Source organism: Typha angustifolia, chromosome 15 (genome assembly GCF_048772165.1).
Source record: "Typha angustifolia cultivar Huaian chromosome 15, ASM4877216v1, whole genome shotgun sequence".
NCBI classification, from domain to species: Eukaryota; Viridiplantae; Streptophyta; class Magnoliopsida; order Poales; family Typhaceae; genus Typha; species Typha angustifolia.
The window spans coordinates 20,112,148-20,135,305 of record NC_133253.1 but is presented as its reverse complement, the minus strand read 5'-3'; the positions used below and the strand labels follow the sequence as shown (position 1 = coordinate 20,135,305).

Below are 23,158 nucleotides of genomic sequence, written 5' to 3'. Positions count from 1 at the left end.
GAGAGGCATGCAGCACATTACGTGGACTCTTTCTTTCTCTAGGGTCCAAATGTTTCATCTATAGCTGTCTCCACGTCCTTAACGCTGGCACAAGAAGAAGTTTAGTGTTAACTATATATTAAAAGTTAATTAGATGGCAGCACGATCAATCGTATGCCCAATTAACATGTTGTAAGGTACATGATTAGAATTAAAAAGAAATAGAATAAAAATGTATTTGATATTATAGTGCCTATAGGCCATTCACTTGATAACCTATGAATAATCTTTCATCAAGGACTAACACATGGCAATATTCTACCATGAATTAGAGGAATTAGGCCGTGCTTATAAAACAAGTGATGATGGATTACTGCTCGACCATAAAAGACCACGAAAGTTGCAATGATAGAGAACTGATTGATATAGCTGTGAGCCAACCGATCTCTCTTTCTCTAATATAAAGCTTAGGATGATTGAGAGCGTTGACAGGTTTATTCTTTTATATATGTTCTCCAAACTTATCAGCATAGCTGTGAGCCAACCGATTTCTCTTTCTCTAAAAGTTGATGATGATGGCGTATAGAGAATGTTGGTTGGTTTTATTCTTTTCTTTTTGCCTAAACTTTCCTTGCCTCTTGACATTATGCATGTTAATTACTATGCCCAGGAAATATATGTGATCTTTAGCCGTTACTTTCACGAAACTCATGCATGGCATTAGGACACGATGGCAGTGTAGTTACATAGTGGATTGGCTAGGGAACTAGTAATATATTTCCACATATTTGAAATGATCATCAGTTGCATTACTGTGATTTGTGGGCATAACCAAACCAATGTCTCTAATGTTGATATCTTAATGGTTATTTACAAAGGAAAAGGCCAAGAGGTCTTTATCCATTGGTACATTCAAGAATATATTGTGTGCACGAAAGTTATTAGCAAAGATATGTTTCAAATATTTCGGCTCCATATTTGTATGGTGCTAATTAATTAGGAAAGCGCACACCCACACACACACACACAACAGAAAATCATGCTTAATTTCTAGTGTTCAGAAACGTTGAAAAGGTTCGTCATTTGTGCATGCACTTCATCTCCATTAAAACGTATATTTTAAAAACGAGTTCCATTGAGATTAATATTAATTTGGTTACTTAGTACCATAAACATGGAATTTGACCATCATTTGCTAAGCATCTGAATTATTATATCCAATTAGTGACAGTGTTACCATGGCATAAGACCCACAGTTACATAAATACGGATATGCTTAATTAATTTCAAGGGCCCCTTGATCTTGTCACAGGCAGTTGCTTGCTAGAAAAGATACATAGTACTTAATTACAAAGAGATTTAATGGGCATGTCACAATGACCGATTAGCTTAACCAATTGTAAATATTGTAATGGCTGACACGCCAAATGGGGCCCATCCTGCTGCTTGGCCGAAAAGATAAGATGTGAACATGTTTTCCAACTGAGCAGTGATATTAATGGAGGAGTACTATTTTGTATTGTTAAAAATATAAAAAAGTATTAATCGTTAACTATCAGCTAGCTTAAGTTATAAAAAAATAGCGAGGTATAAGAGTACTGGCAGATTGATTAATCAACTAAACTATAAAACTTTCATCTACTTAATCGATATTAATGTGTTGGGCCTTATCAGTACTGCAAATGTAAATTAATTTGAAGTGAAAATAATATGAAATGACAAAACTTGGAAAGGGAATTGTGGACTTTTGGACATAAATTGGCACTATAAGAATATAGTGCAACAGATAAATTAGTCATTCACATGTATAGGATACAAAGAGGTGGTACATATGAAAAAGAAATTTTTGTAACTTGATATATTTACATTAATGAGTTAGAGAAGAGGGAGACAGGTAGGACAGAAGACAACAAGTGGGAACTGAGAGGAGAGAGAGAGGAAGAGAAAGAGAGAGAGAGCGCCAAAGAGGCTTATGCAGCTGTCATTCGATATCCAAACCTCTCATACAGCGAGGAATCCCTTTGCACCTGTCGGATCCCCTGCCAGCCTCGCTATTCCATCTCTATTTCTCTCTTTTATCTCCCTTCTCCTCTCTTCTTATTATTTCCTCTTAGCTGCCCCTCTCTCTCTCTCTTTCTCTCTCTCTCTCTCTGTTAGTTATAGATCATAATCTATAGTGGCATGGAAGAAGAAGAGGCCACCAAAGAGGAGGAAGAGAAGAAAACCCAGAAGAAGAGGAGAAGAAACCAAGATTTATAACTACCCAAATCGGATCAAATTAACCATCCGATCTCCTTTTGCGAAAGCCAAGCCAGGCCACTTCTTTTTGCTCTTCCTTTGTGTTCTTGGATAGAAGGAATAAGAGAGAGTGAGAGAGAGAGAGAGAGAGAGAGCGGATAAGTACTGTAAAGTAGTGCTTATCCTATGGCATCTTCTTCTTCCACATCTTCTACTTCCACCACGCAGTTCCGATCGAGATTTGGCGACACAACCCTAACCAAGGTGTTCGTCGGCGGCTTGGCTTGGGAGACGCCGACCGAAGAGCTACGCCGCTACTTCCAGCAGTTCGGCGAGATCCTCGAGGCCGTTATCATAACCGACAAGACCACCGGGAGATCCAAAGGCTATGGCTTTGTGAGCTCTCTCTTCCCTCCTCTCATCTTTCTTTGTTTCTTTGATCATGATCCATGAACAGGAAAGTACTATAAGGAGTCTATTACTTAATTAAATACCTACGTAGTACTACTCTTCTGTCTCTTTTTAAATTAACTCCCTTGCATTATTTTGCCGTGTCTTCTTGGCAAAGGCAACCTTGAAATCAACTAATTATATACACAAGATCAACAACAAAAGCTTGTATTCATTTTCTCTATGGAATTATTATTCTTATATATTGAGATGCATATATATATGAGCGAATGTATTATTCTATTATCCGCTAGTCCGGATAACATTTGAAGAGGGCTAAAAATGGGAATACGATCAAACAGGTGACCTTTCAGGAACCGGATTCGGCAAAGCGATCCGTGGCGGACCCCAACCCTGTGATCGACGGCAGGCGAGCAAATTGCAACATTGCTTCCCAGGGAAGACCTCGGCCTTCTCCTCCACGAGGTGAGGACAATATGACATACATAGGTGTAACAACTATATAGCAACGATTTATTGTCGTAACTAAGGCTTTTATATTGAGATACTTGACATTAGATACGATCTTCATATGGAAGCCCCATAGTTAAAAGGAAACTATGTGCCATGTCAACCCCACGGGTGGGACCCATGGCAGCTGCTGGGACGTCGTTTGCCAGCACACGAGAACCAGGTCTACATGGGGATGGGGAGCACTAAAGGCTTTAGCCAGCCTGGCCTAAGACTGGAGTTTGTCTCGCAATGCCTATAACCCTTTTAGAATTCGCCTTTGTGAGTGAAACGATCGACACTACCCTACCTAGATCTCTGCCTTCATGTCCTCCATCTCTAAACTTTGCCAACTTAAATTGTATCCCAATAGTACTGTTATAGAGTTATAGATGAGTAGACTTTTAACCTCATACTCCTTTAAACCCCCCCTCCCCCATACCCTAAATCTGTCATGCTATATGGTTTTGCTCGTTCCTTTGCAAACAGATTGACTTATTTATATATATTTGTTTCCTTTTTTTTTTTTCCCCCTCTTCCAATAGCAATGCAGTGACATGGATATGCTGATGTGTACAGGGAGGAATCAAGTTGGGTTCTTTTACCAGGGCCCACCACAGCCTACGGGACCACCATATAGCAGACTGCCAACCCAAATGCCTCCTCCACCTCCAGTAATCTACCCTACTCATTACGGGTGGGTCCCCTTTCAACTGCTAACTAGTGTTTGCTGCAATCTTCTGGGTCCACCCAAAATTTAAATGGGCCGCTGATAAGGCCCATGATATCGATGGGTGGGAGGGAATAGCACGACAATGGACACTTAAAGTGGTCCCTTCTCCATCTGCGCAATTCTGAAGCCCTTGTTTGCTTTGGAGTTAATGCCTGCTACTATGCCTTGCATTGGGATGAGATGAATCCAATACTTGTCAGTTCCCATCTGGGCCTATCATCAACTTGGCCCAACTCCAAGGGCTCTCTAGCCCATGGGCTGACTTGAACATTTTCTTATTTTACTAATGATGGGCTTCTTATCTTTGTTCCCACTTATTCTTATTCTTATTCTTATTCTTATGCTTCGGTTGTTCTGATTTTCTTTTCTATTCTTTTTTTTTTCTTTTTCAGGTATGTGACCTACCCACCTGATTATGGATACCAACAAGTAAGTGCTAGCTAATGTATTCTGAATTATTCTTTACAAGTCGAGTTCTGTCTGTGTGTAATTATTTGTTTATGCATGGATGCATGCATGAGTATTATGGTCGGATGTGTAATATTTTCTTCTTCTACATATGTATCGTCATGCAGGGATTTTACAATCCTCAAATGACTCCACAGTACTACCACCAGATGTACGGACCGACATCATCGTCGACCGTTGGTCCTCCGTCGTACAGTTACACCCATATGGGGTACACTGTGCCTAATCCAAGGGCAACTTCTCAAACACCACAGCAGGGACCACGCCCACCGTACATCCAATATCCGACGGCCCAGATGGAGGGATCCTTTGCTCCCTCATATTCGCTACCTCCCAATTTCCAGCTCCGGCTTCCACCACATGCAAGACAACAACTTAATACTACGGCAGGTAACTTCCTAATGTCTTTTCTATTATATATATATATACATTGTTATTATTAAGATTGTCTATTGTCATGATTGCTTCAGAGTCGCAACCTTCTCAGCCATCGTCTTCAGCAGGAGCAAATGTTGAGAGTCCAGAAACTTGAAGAAGACATATACATTCTTCGGCTATCATCATCATTGTATTTGATGACCTCCAAGCATGCTGGAAGATTGATCATCAATAATTGGTACTAGAGCTAAAGATCTTAAGCTGATCTTTATCATGCAAAAAGATTCATGTCCAGTGCAACTAAATTGGATGATATCTTATAACAAGTGCCTTAAATGTGCATTATTGACCCCCAACAATATTTTTTCCCCCGTTATTCCAAATCTTCATTTCTGCAAGGCATCTCCTCAATTCCTCTATTGTAACAAGTTGCTACCATGTGACAGTCTTCAAGTTGAAATTGTTCGTTCATAATTTATAAGTGCAATAATGTCAAATAATTATCACATAATGAGCAGTGGTCCCTCGTCTGGGGAAAATTATTAAAATTCCGAGGAGAAGAAGGGGGAAAGAGAGTGCATTTAGTCAGTCAATATGATGATCCAAAGACTCTAACTTCGGTTGGCGCTGGCCTGCGGGCTGAGGTTTCGGCTGGGGAGCGAGGTCGGCTGAGGCGTGGCAACATTGGAGCACAACACCTACAGCACACGAGAGTTACAAAGACAATCAACATGGCTAATAAGCTAACAAATACGGCTTTCTTAAGTATCGCAATTGCGGAGTGACTATCATGGCGCCTATTCACGGAGAGGCTATTTATGGTTGTAACGTTAGAATTATTCATTGCTCGGATCGGAGGAAGGAGATGAGCAAGACGTGGGGACTGGGGGTCTGGGGAGGAGGAAGAAGTAGGGCTGTCGAGGGAGAGAGAAGGACGTGGGGCGAAAAAGAGTGGCCGGGTTGTGTAGATTAGAGAGGCTTTGGCATCCTAGAGGGGACGGATTTGCTGTTAAATAGTTGCACTGTACTTCACGTGTTTGTCCCTTTTAGTGATATTTCTCTAATCAAACACTACTGAGGGGATTGTGATTACTGGCTCAGCTCCCTTGTTCTTTCGCATGTCAACTAGCCTGCAAGCGTCAAATATTGTAGTAACTTGCTCTGGTTTACTGTATTTTATAATCTCCAAAACAACTCGTTGATATATTTGGCTATAAAACAAATTAAAACATGCTATTCATATCAACTCTTCGCATTAAATTTACCCGCTGAAAATTGACGACATACTCTAAAAGGAAAAGACTGGAGTAGTATGTACTTAAGAAAAACTACGTACCATGTCAGCCCGGGGGGGATTGGAATTTGGAGAATTGAGTGGTGGGACCCACGACAGCGACTGAGGCTTTAGCCAGCCTGGCCGAAGACTGGAGTTTGTCTCGCAATGCCTGTAACCTTTAGAACTTGCCTGAATGAGTCTACCTTGATCGTTAAACTTTGCCAACTAATACTCTAACTAAATTGTATCCCAAAAGGATTATCGATGGCTAAACTTTTAACCTCATATTCCTTTATCCTGTTGTAATCCGTTATGCTATTTAGTTTATGGTGGTTATTGTGTGGATGATTGATGGCAACTATTTGAGCTCGCTCCTTTGCAAAAGCGATTGAATTAGCACAAATAATGCAGTAGCATATATTACCATCATAGTTATAAGTTCATATATATATATATATATCCTCTTGTAATCGTGGAGTCTCATAAATAAGCTGATATGTGCATAGAGAAATGCTTGCCGGTTCCCATCTAGGCCTTTCGCCCATAGGCTTACTTGAAATTTTGCCCACATATTAGTTTATCTTGTTCATTAATTTATGGAAGAAATAAGCTAATTCCTTTCTTTGATGGACTTAAAAGCCCGCATCTTTTCTTATTACGATGCGAAATGTATTTGGTCTTAGGACTGTCAAATTAATTGAGCCGGTTAGAGCTCAGCTTGATCAAGCTCAGTTTAGGTTGAGCGGAGCTTGATCTTAAAGTTAGGTTCGAAATTAAATTCGAGCCAATTAAGCTTGATCCAGAGCTAGCTCGGCTCAAATATATATATGTATATATATTATTGCTTATATTTTTTGAACATAATTATATTTATTACTTGAAATTTATATTTTAGTTATATTTATATTTTATAATTGAATTGAATTTTATTTTAAGTCTGATTCAAGCCTAAATCAATTTAAATTTGCTCATGCTAAAAAGAGATTTAAATTTATAAAACTTGAAATTACTAATTGAGCAGCCTATTTAAGCTCGAGCTCAGCTCGAGTTTAAAATAAATTTAAAATTAGCTCGAATCGAAATTATTGCAATTCAAGTTTCATCACATAGCTTAGCTCAAAATTAATTTCAATTGGAGCTTGATCAGCTCAGCTCGTTTACATCCCTATTTGTTCTGAGATATGTGAATGAGATATAGCAGGGCATGCCTAAGTAAAATTAGAGATTCAGGCTTCATTGAGCAATTAAAACAAAAGATGTACATATAAAGCATACATATTAGAGCAACCACATATCATTCGTTCAATGGTTCCCGGATGACATCTACGTTCAATATATATAAATTGATACTAAAGTTTAACCATCAGTGATGTTGATCTGAGATGTTATAATCCATCAGAAATTAAGTCCTTGATCAATCCCTCCAGGTTTGCACATGAAGATCCACCAGGCATTGTAGCTGCTTCTGCCATCCTTTTCCATTTCCTGGCATTCTCCCTCATCTTCTCCCCACTCTCTCCTTCCATTACTACCCTGATCAGCTCTCTAACTTGCTCCCTCTTCACGTTTTCCTCCATCTCTACACCTATTCCCCATTTCTGACAGGCATAGTAGCAGTTTGAGAATTCATCTGCAACTCTTGGCCAGCAGATCATAGGCACGCCGCCGCCAATGGCCTCCACCATCGAGTTCCAGCCGTTGTGCGTCACGAAGGCACCGACCGAGGGGTGAGAGAGCACCTCTTCTTGTGGGCACCAACCAGCTAAGAAGCTTCTATCCTTTGTAGCTTTAATGAATCCATCAGGCAACGCTGACATCCCACCATGGACTAAACCTGGTCTAATGATCCATAAAAAAGGGTGGTTGCTTTCTGCAAGCCCCCAAGCAAACTCTATCAGCTCCTGGTCTGTGATGGCTATGATGCTTCCAAAGCTTACGTAGATGACAGATGCATCTCTTTGAGTATTTAGCCATTGAACGCAATCAGGATCTTCTTTGAACATATTTAAGGACGTTTCCTTCATATTATCTTCTGCCATTTGGCTCAGTAACATTCCCAGAGGGCCTACATTGTACAATCTTGGGACCACTTCTTTAAGAGGATCCATGACCTCACTCTCAAGGTGATCAAAGGTATTCAAGATCAGCCCACGAGCACACGTAGCTTTCTGGACTGACTTCAGTTCGCCGTCTACTAAGAGATCATCGGGATCAGTTGTTCTGACAAAAGAAGAAAGGTATCTGAGTGGGATGCCTTTCATCCCCGGGATAAAGTCCACAAGGGTGTCAAGATAGCCATTCGTTAAGCAACTCTCATCTGCAAAAGAGGAGATCTAGAAGAATTAAGGAAGGATGTTTAAAAAAAAAAAAAAAGAATTGAAAGAAGAGAGCGCCTCAAAATCCACTGATTCTTTTTTCCTTTCTAAAATCTTTGATGTTGTCTAATGTTTCTATTAACCAACAAGGAAGAATTAAAGCAATGGGAGCAGAAGGCACGTACCTTTGAGTGGAATGTATCCTCTTTGCATGAGCTCACCTAAGTGAAGACAGCCATTGAAGTAGGAAGCAGATGCAGAACAGAACACCCATGAGGGGACTCCCAGATTCTCAGCAACATCCAACGCGAAGGGCGTCAAGAAGTTATATATCACGCAGGTGACAGGTGGCACGCCGTCGCCGCCTGAGGAGTCACGGAGCAGTGCCAGGAGATCGGCAAGCGGCGCAGGGCAAGACTTCTGTACCGAGAGCATTAACTCAAAGTAATACTCGGGGCTCTCGTGCTCAGATGCAGAGAGGCCATCAGGGATGGATTTGAATTGGAAGGTGTCTGATCCCTTGAGAGCATCGTCTCCTTCGGTGTTCAGTATGCGGTGCTGGTTGTAGTCTGAGTTGATGAAGGTGATGACGAAGCCCTTGGAATGGAGCAGCTTGGCCATCTTTAGCATCGGGATTACTTGGCTAGTAGCAGGGTAGGGAAAGATGACTGCGTGAGGCCGCTGCGTCGCCATAGATGACATGAAAAGGCTGCTACCTCTGTTGGTTACTCGGATGATTTGAAGAGGGTGGTTCGACCATATATATATATAGAGAGAGAGAGAGAGAGAGAGAGAGAGAGAGAGAGAGACAGATGGCTATCTGATAATGTTCCCAAGTGAATCCTCAAATTGCCTGCGGAAACATGTGGCCCTGCTACGAGATTTTCTGCCGTTACATGTAACGTCTCAAGTATCCAGCAGATTCCGACCACATTTAAATTGCTAGGATAAAGGCAAGCTGGCAAACTAGTTGTTACACCTTACAATGCAATAGCTAGCTGGCAGCCCTGAATCTCATTTATGAGGTGAGGTAATAAATACAAATTATGTTTTTGACAATTTTCCTTTATATTTATATAAGGTCATACAAAATTTTGCATGCCAGAAATTTGAGGCTGTGGCAAATTCTAATTGGTTTCCTTAAATTTGAAAAGATGAACGATACCGTTTTCACACGCGAAAAGACAAGGACAGTAAATTGGTACTCGGTCAATTCATTACCAAGCAATCCCACAGCATGATAGCAACATTTGCAAGAATCGAATTCTTACCCCCTTCTAGTCCTAACAAAGTTGGCAAGAACACACCGCAAGAGGTCTTTCACTTAGGCCCAAAGGCAAAGACATATACAAAGATATTGTATTACCAAGAGGATACACATTATACAATTTTGCAATCCCATATGACATATATACATTGATACGTACAACCTCAGTAAATCACGAAATCTTGGGAGAAGAATAAATATCTCACCTCATCTTACCGGGCGTACTAGAGGTATCAGTGCATCAAGAAAATCAGATAAATTTTTCTATCTAGCGACCAGAGAATTTTGGAGCAACAACTTTAGGTCATCGAGCCTGCAAATACTAAGTTGTTATAATCTGCCAATAAATAATACAAGATGCAATCCAGGATAAATAATGCATACCTCACTTTGCTCAAGTCAGGATAGGTTGTAATTGCATCTTTAAAATCCTACGAAAACCAAAATGGGCATTCATCCACATGCCATGATGAAACATTCCATACTGTGGCACAACTTTAATCAGCAGAACATACGCTCACCTGATTAGCAGTTGAAGATGTATAGGTTACGATGCAAGACATTCCTGCTCCTTTTGCTGCCTGTAAGAATTAATAGCAAATTCCTCTGAAGTTCAAGAGAAAGATTTTAATTTATACCATAGTATATGGTAAAAGACCTACTTGTAGCCCAATAATACTATCTTCCACCACCAGACAGTTCTTCCCTTCCACGCCAAGTTTCTAATCATGAAATTAAACTTCAGTGAAATTAGTTATTAAACTTAGTTACAAGAAAATAAGGCAGAGCCGCTCTTTTCTTTTTATTACCCTTGCAGCTGTGATATATATGGATGGATCAGGTTTCTTTTCTTTGACATCATCACCTGTAACCAGGGAAATCTATTCAAAAACCAGAAGGGCATATTATGTCATTGACAATAGGAGCCTGAATGGTTCACCTTCTAATGTGATCAAGGAAATATAAACAATAGAATTTTAAGCTGGATAAAAGATTGAAAATCTGAGATATTTAACATGGATATATGCAGATGTTGAGATTTCAAATGACAGGAAATAAAATGTGATGACCATAAGGATGATATCAGTAATATTACCGATAAGAAAACAACAATAATATATATTCAGTATTCCAATCAAGAGTAAACTTCATATTCCATGCAATGATGCGTATACTTTCTATAAAAGAAATTACTTCATGCACTAGAAAGTGTTATTTTGAAATTCTTAAAAATGAGAAAGACATTTCTCCAAAAAATAAAGCGGTTGATAATTTTGGTTTGTCTAGACAGAACATATTCCAGGACCCAATTTAATTAAGGAAGCATCAGCAGAATATCACCTGCAAGAAAGCAATCAAGACTACTGAAACGCTCCTGCAAGTATCCAAAGAAAAAGAGAGGGGAGATATCAGTACAAGCATTCGGAAGAGCAATTAATATGAAAATTCTACCTGACGAAAATAAAAAACTTACTATGCCAATAAGATTTTCAAGGCATAATATGACTGAACTTTTAGTTGCTGCAGAGCAAACAGCAAGTTTGATACCCTACATCATAACAAGAGATCCTTTTAAGACATCAAGGTCACTTCCTTTCCACATAATGGTGATACTCATAAAAAGAGACCTTAATGGGGTTCTATGCAGAGAGATGATGTTCATTCAACTATTCAAGTAAATCAATGAAACCAGAACATATACGAAATAGACCAGCATCTATGCACATAAAGGTTTATGCAGCGACATTTATTACCGCACCCTTGACTTCATCCATTAGTTGCAGAACACCAGGTCTAGGCTCCACCTAATAGCACAAAAGCTCAGTTACTGAGTTCCAATTTGAACCTCTACATGCAACAAAATCCATAACTAAAAGAGAAGCTTATCATAGGGCTTATGAAATTTATACTTACCGTTCCAGATTTAATAATGTCTTTGTATCTTTCAGTTTTCCAATCCTGTAGAAAGGTGACTTTCACTATTAAACTCTCAGCATGTTAATCGTTAATCAGTGTGGGAAAAAAAGGTCAAATTTCGAATGTCTAAAAAGCATTCCCATGGCATGCATTTACTTTTTCAGAAAGCCAGATTCTTAGATTAATGCAATTCCAGAAGTTAGTATAATATCCCATCCCATACATTTGACAGAATATTACACCAATGAAAATTTGAAATTAAGGGAGAAAATTTGATATTATGCCAATGAGATGCTAGAAACATTACACCGATAATAAAGGCTCCAATGCTAAGAGTCATAAAGTCCAGACACCAGAAAGACTTCAGACAGCCAAAGACATCATTGAGAACATGAGAGCGCGTCAAAGCTGTCAAATATATTTTTACACTATATCTAAGGTACTGTAACGCCCAACATATACAAAACAAATCATCAATTTCAATAAATAAAAAATTGTTACAAATGGATCATTTGCATGCCATCAAATTAGTTGGAGATAGCCCAACATAAATGGGCATAATTCACAAACCTAATTGAGCTTTAGGAGGATATGTCTCAAACATTAAATTGGTTGGAGATAGCCCAAAGTCTACAATCTACACAATTACAGAGGTAGAAGAGAAATTGTTAAAAGCATAAGCAAACAATACAATTTGTATGGGTCTGCTTAAACCCATATGTACGATGACAATAATTTTAATCGTATATAGAAGAAGACAAAAGTTTATTTTGCCCCATTACACCACTTTCTTGGAAAAATCCTACATTATATTCACCGTACGTTCCAAAAGGAAGATATATGTTTGTAAAACCTTAAGTTCATGCATGAAAGATTAGAACCTCAGACTAGCATTAGGTCTTTCTAATATCGTAATCTCAATGTCCTGATAAGGCCACGGAATCTTTAAAGCTATACATCTCTTCGATCGCTTCTCACACAAATAGCTTACTTGTAAAAACATTGCACCCTCGCAACTACATTATACTGATCAATGAGCTGAAACAATATAAGAGAATTCATACCCACTACTCTCCTAAGATAAATTTACCGTGACCAAAAAAACCCAGCATGAAGTTAGACAAATTAGCTTGCCTGGAGGACATCAATCAACTTCTCCCGATCCGAATCACTCGACGGAGGCGTCTCAAAAATCGAAGAAGAAGGCCAACCGTTTTCACCGAAGTACCTACCAATCGCAATTAGGTACTAACCGTCAAGAAACCGGAACCGAAATACAAAACCTCAAAAACTTGAAGAAATCAAGAAAGCCGCATAGTGAACCATCTCATCTTGGGCTTCCCGCCACCGATTCGGTTCTGGAGCTCGTCGTAGAAGTCAGAATCCCAAAGAAGCGTCTGCTGCGAAGACGGCGGACAACGGACGCCGAAGTGGGCGAAGGCATCGTTGTAGGCTTGACGGTGGAGGTGCTCTGACTCGAGGATGACGCCGTCGCAGTCGAATATTAGGGCGTGGAGAGGGGAGGAGAGGGAAGAGGAGATGGGCGGAGGAGGGGAAGAGGCGGCAGAAGCGAGGGGCGGAGGACGAGACCGCACGGGAGGGATAGGCTGGAGGCGACGGGAATAAGAGGAGGAGATAAGAGCGGGATTAGAGAATAAGGGAGGAGGGTTGAAGCGGCGATAGGCGGAGGGCGGCGAAGGGATAAGGAGGGAAGTGGATAGCATCGAAGCGGTTATCCGCTGGGTTATCTGAGTTTGGTGGTTTGAAAGGAGATGGGGAAGCGGAAGGGGGAAAAGGAGCGAACTGTTCTTACATACACAGATACTCTGATGCTACGAGTGGAAACCGGGTCGTGTATACGGATCAGATCCGTTAACAATCGGGTAAGTAAATATGATCGTACCAATAAAGTTCGGATCCGCACTGACCATAACCAGATTGGGCCGGCCCAGTTGCTATAGGCCTAATGTGGCTTCGTGCAAAGATCTCAATTGCTATTGGCCCACACTTGCTAAACAAATTGGTAGGTAAGTCATCTTTACTAAGATTGGGACCCAGTGCTACCTAAATTGGTCAAGTCAAAGCAAACAATAACCCATCAAATACTCGGACCCTAGTGCACATCTTGTACTAATATTGCCAAAACATCAAATATAGTTCACTGTTACTCATGCATCATTTCAACATTTTTAGGTCTTCTATCATTATCCAGGTATTTTGACGCATTTCTTAAGCAGCCACGCTCAACAGTGGGCTATCACTATCGTAAAGAAGTGGCATCTAATTGAATGATCATCACCTGCAGTAAATTAGTCAGAATCCTTCAAAGAAGGTAGGCAATTCCACTAGACTCGATTCCAAATTAAAACCACAAAACCCCACATCACTAGCTGCCACTAAAAATGCAGAGAGTGAGACAGACATCTCATTCAATGTAACACATGGTAACCATCACACAGAATCCCGAGATGATAAGATGCCGTAGGAGTATGAGAGGTAGAAATGCCAACAAAAGGTAAAGAGATGCCCATCAAACAGTGCCAAATAAATGAGACGCATAGGCTTCTTCACTCACCCTGATTCTATACACAATGCAGTATTAACACAATTCCAAGTAAAAAAAAATATCACAACAGTCCTGACACCGCTGAGCCAAATTAAAAGAAAAAAGAAACCAGAAACAAAAATGGGAAACATACAGCCTACTTAAACAAGAATAAAGAAAAGGAGTAGAATCATAAAGGCGAAAAAAGGACAAGAAAAACGTATGCATAACCGCCCAATTGGAATTTCAACTAAGGGTCGTAGAGATGATCACGGCACCGGCATTTCCACCCCAAAGGCTTGTAGTTGGTGTACTTATTAAAGGAGTCGTCGTAGGATTCTCGAGCTTGGACCGGCCCAGCATAGCCCGGTTCTATCCGGCCGGGAATAGTGGGCACCTGGACCGCAGTGCATGGGTTGCACTGGTTGCATCGGTTGTGGCAACTGGGTGGAGTTGAACCCAATCTAATTTTGTCCTCCATTAGCATTCCCTGTAGATTAGTATTACGACATTCATTTGTGCCATCAAAAGAAGATGAAAGAGTCAATTGGATGAGTACCTCAGGAGACGAGAGCGGAGATATAGTTCTGATGCAGCCCACTCCCTGGAGGATATTGAGGAATACTAAGCAGAGGGTGGTTGTGAGGATAAGCTCATGGCCTAATGTGACCATGTCATTTCACCATGAAAGAGAGAGGGTTGAGAGTAGAGGAGAAGAGATTTGGGTACTATGTGGAAAGGAAGCTGTATGCTTTTGATCGAGAGGTTCTATAAACTCCTCCTCAGAGGGAGGATGGAGGGGGGCATGATGAAGGAGCGGTGGCACTTATGCAAGAGAGCAACAGGAGCAGTGGAAAGGAACAACACATGGAGAGATGGGCAAATGGGAGGATACCACTCCAATATATTAGAGGACACAAGTTTCCACGATTTACCTCTCTGACCCTCTTGATAGAAATGGTTTACCTCTCTCACCCTCTTGATAGAAATGGGGTAAAGTAGCAGTAGGTATTAAGTGTTTAATGATGGGAGTTGCTACTTAACCCAACAATCACATCATTTTGGAAATCTGAGTTTGACTGACATCAATTGAACGACGTGTGAGAGAGATAGAGTGTTATATATATATGAATATCGAGAGAGAGAGAGAGAGAGAGAGAGAGAGAGAGAGAGAGAGAGAGAGAGAGAGAGAGAGAGAGGGGAGAGTATTTACTGTGGCAGAGGTAGAAAGGCTGCAATGGAGGCAGGTGGAATCATAAGAAGTCTCTCTGTTTCTTTCCCTCGCATTCGTTTGGCTCTATACACCATGGAGATTAATCAAATAGCAGAAAGTGCAGAAGAATGGCAGCCTAGAAAGAGATAGTATAGTGAAAGGACAGTAAATAGACAGGCGTCTTGGAGAGGAGGAGAAGACTACAAAAGGGTAAGAGAGAAAAAGAAGTGCAGGACAAGAAAGACAAGATAGCAGAATAGCAGATGAGCAGTTGTTCTTTTCATCACTCTCCTACCGTTCCTTTCTTTGCCTATTGGAAAATATGGACGGCCAACAAACAAAGATTTATCATTATCAATAAAAGAAATAAAAGAAGAAAAAAAAACCATCTCAAAAGTACAAGGAATGGAAGGAACTAAGAGCAGAGGTGCTTACCTTATAGTTGATAGGATACGTGGTTCAAATAATATGAAGCTAATCCTCTTTGCGTATAAAGCTTTATTATCTGTGCGGCTGTGCCATGGCCGTATTATATATGTCCTGCATCATCTTACAGTACATATATAAACTAGCATACATGCGTAAAGAGAAATTGAACTCAGAGCATAAGCTCCGGAGTACTAATGAGTTATCACCTCGGTAGTACAAAGATTCTTACCCTATTAATAGTCTGATTTATAAGATTAAAATGAAAACAGAAAAGAGAGTGGTAACAAAGAAAAAAAGAAAATAATGGGAGATACCCAAATGCAATGACATAGTCTTGATTCGATTCGATCAAGGAACGTCTGCGTCTCCCTTACTTCTTGGGTGTCGAAATGCAGAAAAATAAAAGAAAGCGTCATTAATTATGGCGATATGAAGTATCTCTTCCATCATGGGCAAGCAGTAATGGTGTCAGCAACTTGCTTGGGGCATTAATGGGAGATATATCATCAACTAGTCTCAAAGTGCGTTACACATGCATGTGCCATGTAGCATTGCCTTACCGGTGCTCATCTAAATTCAACTGATTCATATTGGTAAATGGTAATCTCTAGGTGTCGTCAAAACTAAGTTATTGCGCATGGAGTAAAACAATAACAAATTAAAAGAGAACAGCTCACCACGAGTTCACGTAAAGCCATCAATCATACAAGGATACAAGTATACGAAGAACAAAAATACAAAGATGAGCTTAAAAGAAGACAAGGCAGTACCAAATTCAATGCAGTCTAACACAGCCTTTAAAGATTGGTCAGAACCCTCAAAATTTTCCCGTTTCTTTCCTGGTTCTTTTTTCCTTCCCTGGGTGATTTAATGAGAAGGACCATAAGAATGGTCCGAATGGACAGTGGGTGGTCCAAAGATGACCAAGCTATACTTATTTGGGTGACCAGTTGCATCAATGAATTTGGTCAGAGATCTCTACGCGGACAAAGCTATAGCAAAACAGAAACAAAAGAAGTGCCATCAATCTCGGCATGCATTAATGAGCTAATACCACGTTATCTGTAGAGGGAAAGAGCCAGCCTTATACTTGGCCAGTCGTAATTCGTGACAGATTAATGAATCTTAATTGATGTGGTGACATAACGCCATAATCAAAAGGTAAATGCAATGGGTAGGAGATATGAATGCAATATGAATTATAGTATATTAATTTATTTGGATGGTGACCCTGCACTGAGGCAGATAGGTACAGATCAACCGCTAATCAATGAAATTGTTACTCTTCCAGCGTCACATACTAATCAATAATGCTAAGTCTTAAACAGCTTATCTCCCTTCCCTTCTATTTTGGAAACAATCACTGACAGCATGACAATCTGATCGTAAACTAGAAGTAGTTTCCAAAGAGAAAAGGGACCACAAACAATTTTAGCAAGCCCTGTTCGTACCAATGGCGGATGAAGTAGGTCCCTTATGGATATATCTCCAATCAAACACCGAGGGGTTTCCTGGTTCCTTGGTCTTTCGCAAGTAAATGCCTACAAAATCAAACAGTAATAGTAACATGCTCAGGGTTACCATGATCTAACCACTAAAACAACTCATGGTATATTTTGCTATCAAACCAAAAAAATAACAAATGATATTCACATCAACTCTTCACATTTAGATACCTGCTGAAAATTTATGACTTCATACTCAAAAAAAAAAAAAAACGAAGGTGCTGCGATAAGACAATGCTTTGAGTCAAATTTGAACTCTCCTTTGGCGCTTTGTTTAATTAACTATCACATCGACTAACTTGTCCCTTATTATCTCACATCCTCACCTGGATGATGTGATGTTCAACCAGTAGGTAGGTGGCCCGATAGCTGGCAGAAATTTGGGCCTGACTATGCAGTGCTCCAGAAGTGAATGAAAACGGAAGAACACTTAAAACAGAAGAATCATTGCTGATCTTACCTGTTCTTCCTAATACTCAACATCATTCATGTTTGAGACCCGGTTAAAATGTTCTCAGTTTACCAGCATTATGTTTAATTAAATGAGAAGCTCTCAGTTTAACAATACTATCAGACACATACCTTCAAGGACAATTTTGGATGTGAACCTACTTGGTGACAACCCAAAAGCTTGCCGTTACTTATACAAGGAAAACCACAAGATGCATAACAGGACACTTAAAACATCCTTTCAATCTTTCATGTGACAGAGTAACGTCTATTGGGGGGGGGGGGGGGGGGGGGGGGGAGGCAATAATGATAATATCTGAATGTCAAAATATTAGAGCCAAAAGTCCCCTCTTTTGTCCGTCAGTATAAATTAGCACTTTAACCATACAAGAAAGTATTAAGATCAATATTTCTTATAATGAAAGGAAGCATCAAATCATAGACCTGATAAAGCTTGTAAATTAAGAAATAGGAAACCAACTACTAGTGGAATGTCAGCCTTGTGCTACCTCAGAGAACTGTCTGAATGAGATGTTGCACTTCTACAACTAGCCTCTTCACAACTTCACCCGCAGGGAGAATTTCTTTGATGAGTCCGACACCTTGACCAGCATACATGACCATGCTATCTATATCACCAGTTGTTGTTGCATTTGGAACAGTACCGGCAAAGCGGCGTATCTCCCTTTGCTGAAAGTAGATTCGATTAAATAGGTGATCTTTAGAATGATCTTCGGCGATAATAATAATGCACATATTCTCTCTGAATCTGATCTTGAAGACTTGAACACATATTTTTAAATAGACATGCCAGAATGGACAAAATTAATACCGAAAGAGACATGATAAAAATTAGAGAACTTGGTCCTCCATGAAAATTTATCATATCAAGAGAAAGCTGTCAGATCCACAGAACAACAATTAATACATCAAAGCGGAGATTTTGAAATGGATGAGGTGACTAGCTGCCTCTTAATCAGAAGATCATGCAGTTAGTCTACGAGACTCCTAATTCCTTGTTAAAGAATGTCTCTCAAGCTCACTCTCCTACCAAAGCTGTTTTCCTTTGCTTTTAATGCTATGAAATATTACTAGAGATTTAAGAGGAGAAATTGATGCACAATATTCTGTGGTAAATGTAACAATAGCAAACCTATAAAAGTCAAATCACTACAACTTATAAAACCCAGCATTTACTTTTCTTACATAATAATAAGCCCCTAGGCAATTTGGATAAGTATCATGTATAGAGCAAAGAAGGAGTTCAGAAAACACAATGAACTTTAAAAAATATTAATTAAATTAAAAAAAAAAAACACTATGATTCACCCAAATTTGTTGTTGTCATATAAATTATCCACCATGAAGATTGGAGCCTAATATTTGTACTTTATACTTGAAACAGATGGGTTGCAGTTTATCAGTAGAACATAATGCCGCAACTGGTTCACGACACGTGTGACGCACATGATCGTAGCATTCGAAGATTGGATGGCTCCGATCTGTATGTCATCTTTTTTTTTTTTGACCATGCATATGTTCAGCAAAGTTGGCATACTTTCCCCATTTTTTGATGTTGCATGTAGAGCTGGATTTAAAAAGTGTATGCAGGAATATCAGTCAAGGCGATCTGTATGAAGTTCAGCTCAGAACCTCCTATTACAGAAGTTGGAAATTGAATAACCTTGGCAGTATTCTTTGGAAAACCCAACTATGCTTGCTTATCTAAATTGGTTACTTTTCTAGATAACCCGATGTATGGAAGGGGCTATAAGAAAAGGGTTCAAACATACCACTCCATGAATTATTGAATGGCCAATTACAGGCTGATTGTTTTCACTTTCTTGTTCTGGGAGATGCTTCCATTCACTAAAGAACGGTGTTTGCAAGACACGATGAGGTGCACCAGGCCACCTGGAGCGCCCAAATATATTTGTGTACTCGGTTTCATCCAGTTCAATTAATTTTTGTTTATAAAGAGGATGTGCAAAGCTTTCTGCAGTGGCAAGGAACCTGTACATCAAAGATACATTATATTGGTCAGCAAATTTAGAAATGGTTCAGGTGATCATCAGAGTTCATACAAAATTGTTGGAAGTGGTGAAGGACCTAGTTCCAAGGGAAACACCCTTAGCACCAAGTGCCAATGCAGCAAGATAGCCTCGAGCATCTACAATACCTCCAGCAGCAATGACTGGAATATCACAATCTGAGACTAGATCTACTACTCGTGGCAAAAATGCTACTAGTCCCTCCTGTAGATAAGACAGGTCAAGATCAAGAATGATGGTAAAGACATGTAACAAAACTTGCTAATTATGGATGCTTAGGTGCCCTTATACCCTTAAGCTTATAACCGAAACTTGTTATGATGCATGTTAAGTATTAGTACAGCAAATGCTCAAGAACATCAATTAGGCAAGGTTCTTATGAAACCTTATCTGACCGTATATATGAGATCTATAAGAAGGGAAAAGACACTAGGAAATAAATTAATAAAGGGACTCTTTGGCATTCAAAACATCATATTTGTCGAACGTTAGTAAAGAACTGGGAGTTACTAAACAGATTCCATTATCTGGAAGGCACTATGAGTGACAAATATCATGGGGGTCCTTTGGATCATGTTATTATGCATCATCTTGGAAACATGACATAGTGGCCCTAACCTATGAATCTTTTTTTTTTTCTATTACCATTCGTTGTAGGATTCTTGGTGTACAAGACAATTTTGATGATCTAAATATACATCATAATACTTATGGTTTATGCATATCTCCTTAGTATGATTTCTTATATGGCACTCAACTCAACTAAGATTGGTCTATATAATCCATATTATTTTTGCAAATCTCTACAATAGAATTTCTTCATGGGTTAATTACATTTTACACCTCCTATGATTTGGTTTAATTTCACAAAATCTTTATACACTTTCAACTTAAGCTGTTGTGATCTTGACTAAAGTGCAACCCTTATCTTTTCATCATATTTGATTAAATTAGAAGTTAAATTTGAATATCAAATTTTCAACACATCTAAAATAATATCGATTGAATTTTAGATACAAAAGAAATATATTTTTAATATTTGTGTCATTTAAAATTCTGTCAATATTATTTTAGATCCATTGGAAAGCCTAGTAAATCATCAACAATTCTATCTATAATAAGGATCTTCATATTTGACCTCTAGTTTGATTAAATATGATAAAAAAAATAATTATATCTTAATCAACATAAAATAGATTTAAGTGCTTAAATTAAAATGATACAGAGGTTTTATGAAATTAAGCCAAACCACGGGAAGGTATGCAATTTGTCATTTTCTTTATCATCTAAGTTCCTTAACAAAGTAATATGACACATTTTAATGCATGTATTTTTGAGTACATGATCTCAATATAGTTTAACATCTTAAGGCTGTTAACATTGCTCCATCATCATATGTCACCGGTGCAATATATATGTCATACTTATGGCAATCATCTGTCACAATTGAAATGTATATTAACTAGAACTACGTTATACCACTACGTGCTCAGTAGACATGCATAGAAATAACTTTGGGGTTGCATGACATGTTACCTGACCAATAACATGTCCCCCTGCTTCGCGACCTTGAACAATAAGTCCATCCACACCAGCTATTTTTGCCTTCTCTGCATCTCCAAAACAACCGACCTGTTCATAGAGACAAGCCGAAACTATGTTTTATTGAGAAATGCAAAACAAAGAAAAAAAGAAAGCAATAACAGTTTCTTAGACTGGGACTTCTAATAGCTGATATGGATATGTTGGTTATATTCCACCTCAAACCAAAGTTCTGAGAAAGAAAGGACGAGGCAAATTGACTTGAAGTTGGAGAAATAGGCTACGATATAATTCCAGATTTAAAGCAAGTACCGGATAATCCTTTCAAGCAGAGATATGAGAGACAGACAACAAATGTCCGTACATAGCATTTGCAATTTAGAGAGAGAAGGGTAAATCATGCAGAATGAGCACGGAGGCAGCAAAAGAAATAACTTGCATGTGAGAAAAGTACCACCAGTAGAAAATGACAATACAGATCACCAAAAGAAGATCATCTATTGTCCCAGTCGGCAAATAGTTTGCACCAAAATCTCAGGGTGTTGAAATAAGAGTAGCAAATAAAAACCATGTGTTACTCACTTGGTGCAAGACCTTCACTCCTGCACGATGAGCTTCATCTACAAGCTCTCTTGGGTATTCTCCCCAGTAAACTTGCAATATAGCAACCTTTTCTTCCAAGATAACCTTCACATTTTCTTCATGTGGAAATGGCAAAGCGATGGCAACCCCAAACGGTTTGCTTGTCAAAGTTCTTGTCCTCTGTATCAGCTTTCTCAAATAATCAGGTGATTCCTGGCAAAGATTTAGAAATGCCAATTTTTGTAAATAATTGCAACTCCAATTGTTCTAGAACAAAATAATTTGCATGAAATCGAAATATTCTATGTAAACTTTTGCTCTCGGTAAAGCAAGTAAAAGCAACCATAGGGCATCAAAATAATTTTTCAGTAGAAAAGAACTATTACATATAAGGTTTATGGCGAGCAGTACAATGAGCTAGACAAAGAGGAGATGACAAACTCTTTTACGTAACAATGCAATTCTAAAAAGTAAACCATTGGATAGTTCACTAAGCTCGAGCATCATGACAGAATACAGATGGATCAAATTTCATAGGTTTAAGCAATCCAACTTCTTAAGATTGATCAAATACTCGTAAAATTTGGTTACAAGATATACCCAACTAATCCACGAATTCAAAACTTGCATAAATTTAATATTTCTAAGAACTTAGATACATATCTATCTACAGTACCTATCCGTATTGCCCGACAGGTATTCAACTCAACAACACCAGCATCCATTAGAATCGAATTAGAAGCATTTGAGCAACCAAAGAAAGCAATCTAACACAAGAATTGGAAGAAAAACGAGCGAAACGTAATACCCAATCGGGTGCTCTAAGGAGACCGATGGCGCCGGAATTGGCAACGGCCGCGACGAGCTCGGGGCCGGAGATGTCGGGGCCGAGTGGGGCCTGCACGATGCCGTAGTCGAAGCCAAGAATCCCTCTCCAACCCATTTCTGGAGGAAGTTTGGAGGAGAGAGGAATCGAGAAGAGAGGCCAAGGAACTGGAAATGAGAGACGTAGTAAGAAAAAAAATGAGAACTCCAATGGTGCCGTCATCCGTTAGAGAAAGTCATGGGTTTGGACCGGATCTGAGACCATCTAACGGCCTAAATCATGGAAATGTGGATTGGGCTCCGGTTTGGGCCGAAGAGAACAAATGGCTGTGAATCGGACTAATCTAGATTCTCGCTCTCTCCTCCAAATAAGCATCTTTCTCAAGTTACATTATTTTAGAGCTAAGCACTCCCTAATCCAAACTTTTAGCTTAGAAGATACTGCAACATTTCATTCCAATCATGATAATTAATTTCTTTGGTCAATACTTACCTACGCCACTAAAATCCATATGTGGACACTCTAAGTTGACTGGCATGTTACT

The 23,158-nt window shown here is 39.3% G+C and overlaps 4 protein-coding genes across 8 annotated transcripts; 1 reads left to right on the top strand and 3 right to left on the bottom strand.

Moving 5' to 3' along the window:
* Positions 1-1,766: 1,766 nt before the first annotated feature.
* On the top strand, positions 1,767-5,098 carry LOC140779680 (uncharacterized). Its single transcript, XM_073124887.1, has 6 exons — positions 1,767-2,613; positions 2,970-3,093; positions 3,697-3,814; positions 4,243-4,279; positions 4,426-4,708; positions 4,789-5,098. Exons 1-6 carry the CDS (start codon positions 2,404-2,406, stop codon positions 4,848-4,850), a joined length of 834 nt encoding a protein of 277 aa, XP_072980988.1. The 5' UTR covers positions 1,767-2,403; the 3' UTR covers positions 4,851-5,098.
* Positions 5,099-7,152: 2,054 nt separating this feature from the next.
* Positions 7,153-9,487, bottom strand: LOC140777315 (7-deoxyloganetin glucosyltransferase-like). The gene is made up of 2 exons (XM_073121347.1): positions 8,473-9,487; positions 7,153-8,289 (listed from the first exon to the last, which is right to left on the bottom strand). The coding sequence occupies exons 1-2, from the start codon at positions 8,987-8,989 to the stop codon at positions 7,358-7,360; spliced, it is 1,449 nt and encodes a 482-aa protein (XP_072977448.1). The 5' UTR covers positions 8,990-9,487; the 3' UTR covers positions 7,153-7,357.
* Positions 9,488-9,632: 145 nt separating this feature from the next.
* On the bottom strand, positions 9,633-13,287 carry LOC140777317 (haloacid dehalogenase-like hydrolase domain-containing protein At4g39970). Its single transcript, XM_073121351.1, has 11 exons — positions 12,795-13,287; positions 12,606-12,699; positions 11,469-11,513; positions 11,309-11,359; positions 11,029-11,103; positions 10,896-10,929; positions 10,364-10,419; positions 10,217-10,276; positions 10,076-10,135; positions 9,939-9,985; positions 9,633-9,867 (listed from the first exon to the last, which is right to left on the bottom strand). The coding sequence occupies exons 1-11, from the start codon at positions 13,193-13,195 to the stop codon at positions 9,819-9,821; spliced, it is 972 nt and encodes a 323-aa protein (XP_072977452.1). The 5' UTR covers positions 13,196-13,287; the 3' UTR covers positions 9,633-9,818.
* A 729-nt stretch (positions 13,288-14,016) lies between these two features.
* LOC140777316 (uncharacterized) lies at positions 14,017-22,919 on the bottom strand. Of its 5 annotated transcripts, XR_012106996.1 has the most exons (10): positions 22,597-22,906; positions 21,789-22,001; positions 21,201-21,296; positions 19,723-19,868; positions 19,407-19,626; positions 18,123-18,303; positions 16,429-17,199; positions 15,665-15,769; positions 14,576-15,539; positions 14,017-14,506 (listed from the first exon to the last, which is right to left on the bottom strand). XR_012106996.1 is itself a non-coding variant. In XM_073121349.1 (6 exons), the coding sequence occupies exons 1-6, from the start codon at positions 22,834-22,836 to the stop codon at positions 18,124-18,126; spliced, it is 1,095 nt and encodes a 364-aa protein (XP_072977450.1). In that variant the 5' UTR covers positions 22,837-22,912; the 3' UTR covers positions 17,945-18,123. The 5 variants fall into 5 exon arrangements, 2 of the variants coding, with proteins under 2 accessions (XP_072977450.1, XP_072977451.1); XR_012106995.1 differs by having other exon boundaries at positions 15,665-17,199; XR_012106997.1 differs by having other exon boundaries at positions 14,017-14,480; positions 15,665-17,199.
* Positions 22,920-23,158: the final 239 nt, after the last annotated feature.

What these genes read in the sequence shown, in the direction of transcription:
- LOC140779680 (XM_073124887.1), top strand. Translation starts at nt 2,404, where the DNA reads ATGGCATCTTCTTCTTCCACATCTTCTACTTCCACCACGCAGTTCCGA. An exon ending in GATCCAAAGGCTATGGCTTT is followed by an intron (nt 2,614 to 2,969) that starts GTGAGCTCTCTC and finishes ACGATCAAACAG; the next exon opens with GTGACCTTTCAGGAACCGGA. An exon ending in CTGATTATGGATACCAACAA is followed by an intron (nt 4,280 to 4,425) that starts GTAAGTGCTAGC and finishes ATCGTCATGCAG; the next exon opens with GGATTTTACAATCCTCAAAT.
- LOC140777315 (XM_073121347.1), bottom strand. Translation starts at nt 8,989, where the DNA reads ATGTCATCTATGGCGACGCAGCGGCCTCACGCAGTCATCTTTCCCTAC. An exon ending in AGGATACATTCCACTCAAAG is followed by an intron (nt 8,290 to 8,472) that starts GTACGTGCCTTC and finishes CCTCTTTTGCAG; the next exon opens with ATGAGAGTTGCTTAACGAAT.
- LOC140777317 (XM_073121351.1), bottom strand. Translation starts at nt 13,195, where the DNA reads ATGCTATCCACTTCCCTCCTTATCCCTTCGCCGCCCTCCGCCTATCGC. An exon ending in TCTTGATTGCTTTCTTGCAG is followed by an intron (nt 10,420 to 10,895) that starts GTGATATTCTGC and finishes CCCTGGTTACAG; the next exon opens with GTGATGATGTCAAAGAAAAG. An exon ending in CATCTTCAACTGCTAATCAG is followed by an intron (nt 9,986 to 10,075) that starts GTGAGCGTATGT and finishes TGGTTTTCGTAG; the next exon opens with GATTTTAAAGATGCAATTAC.
- LOC140777316 (XM_073121349.1), bottom strand. Translation starts at nt 22,836, where the DNA reads ATGACGGCACCATTGGAGTTCTCATTTTTTTTCTTACTACGTCTCTCA. An exon ending in GAGTGAAGGTCTTGCACCAA is followed by an intron (nt 21,297 to 21,788) that starts GTGAGTAACACA and finishes CTCTATGAACAG; the next exon opens with GTCGGTTGTTTTGGAGATGC. An exon ending in ATTCAATAATTCATGGAGTG is followed by an intron (nt 18,304 to 19,406) that starts GTATGTTTGAAC and finishes ATCTACTTTCAG; the next exon opens with CAAAGGGAGATACGCCGCTT.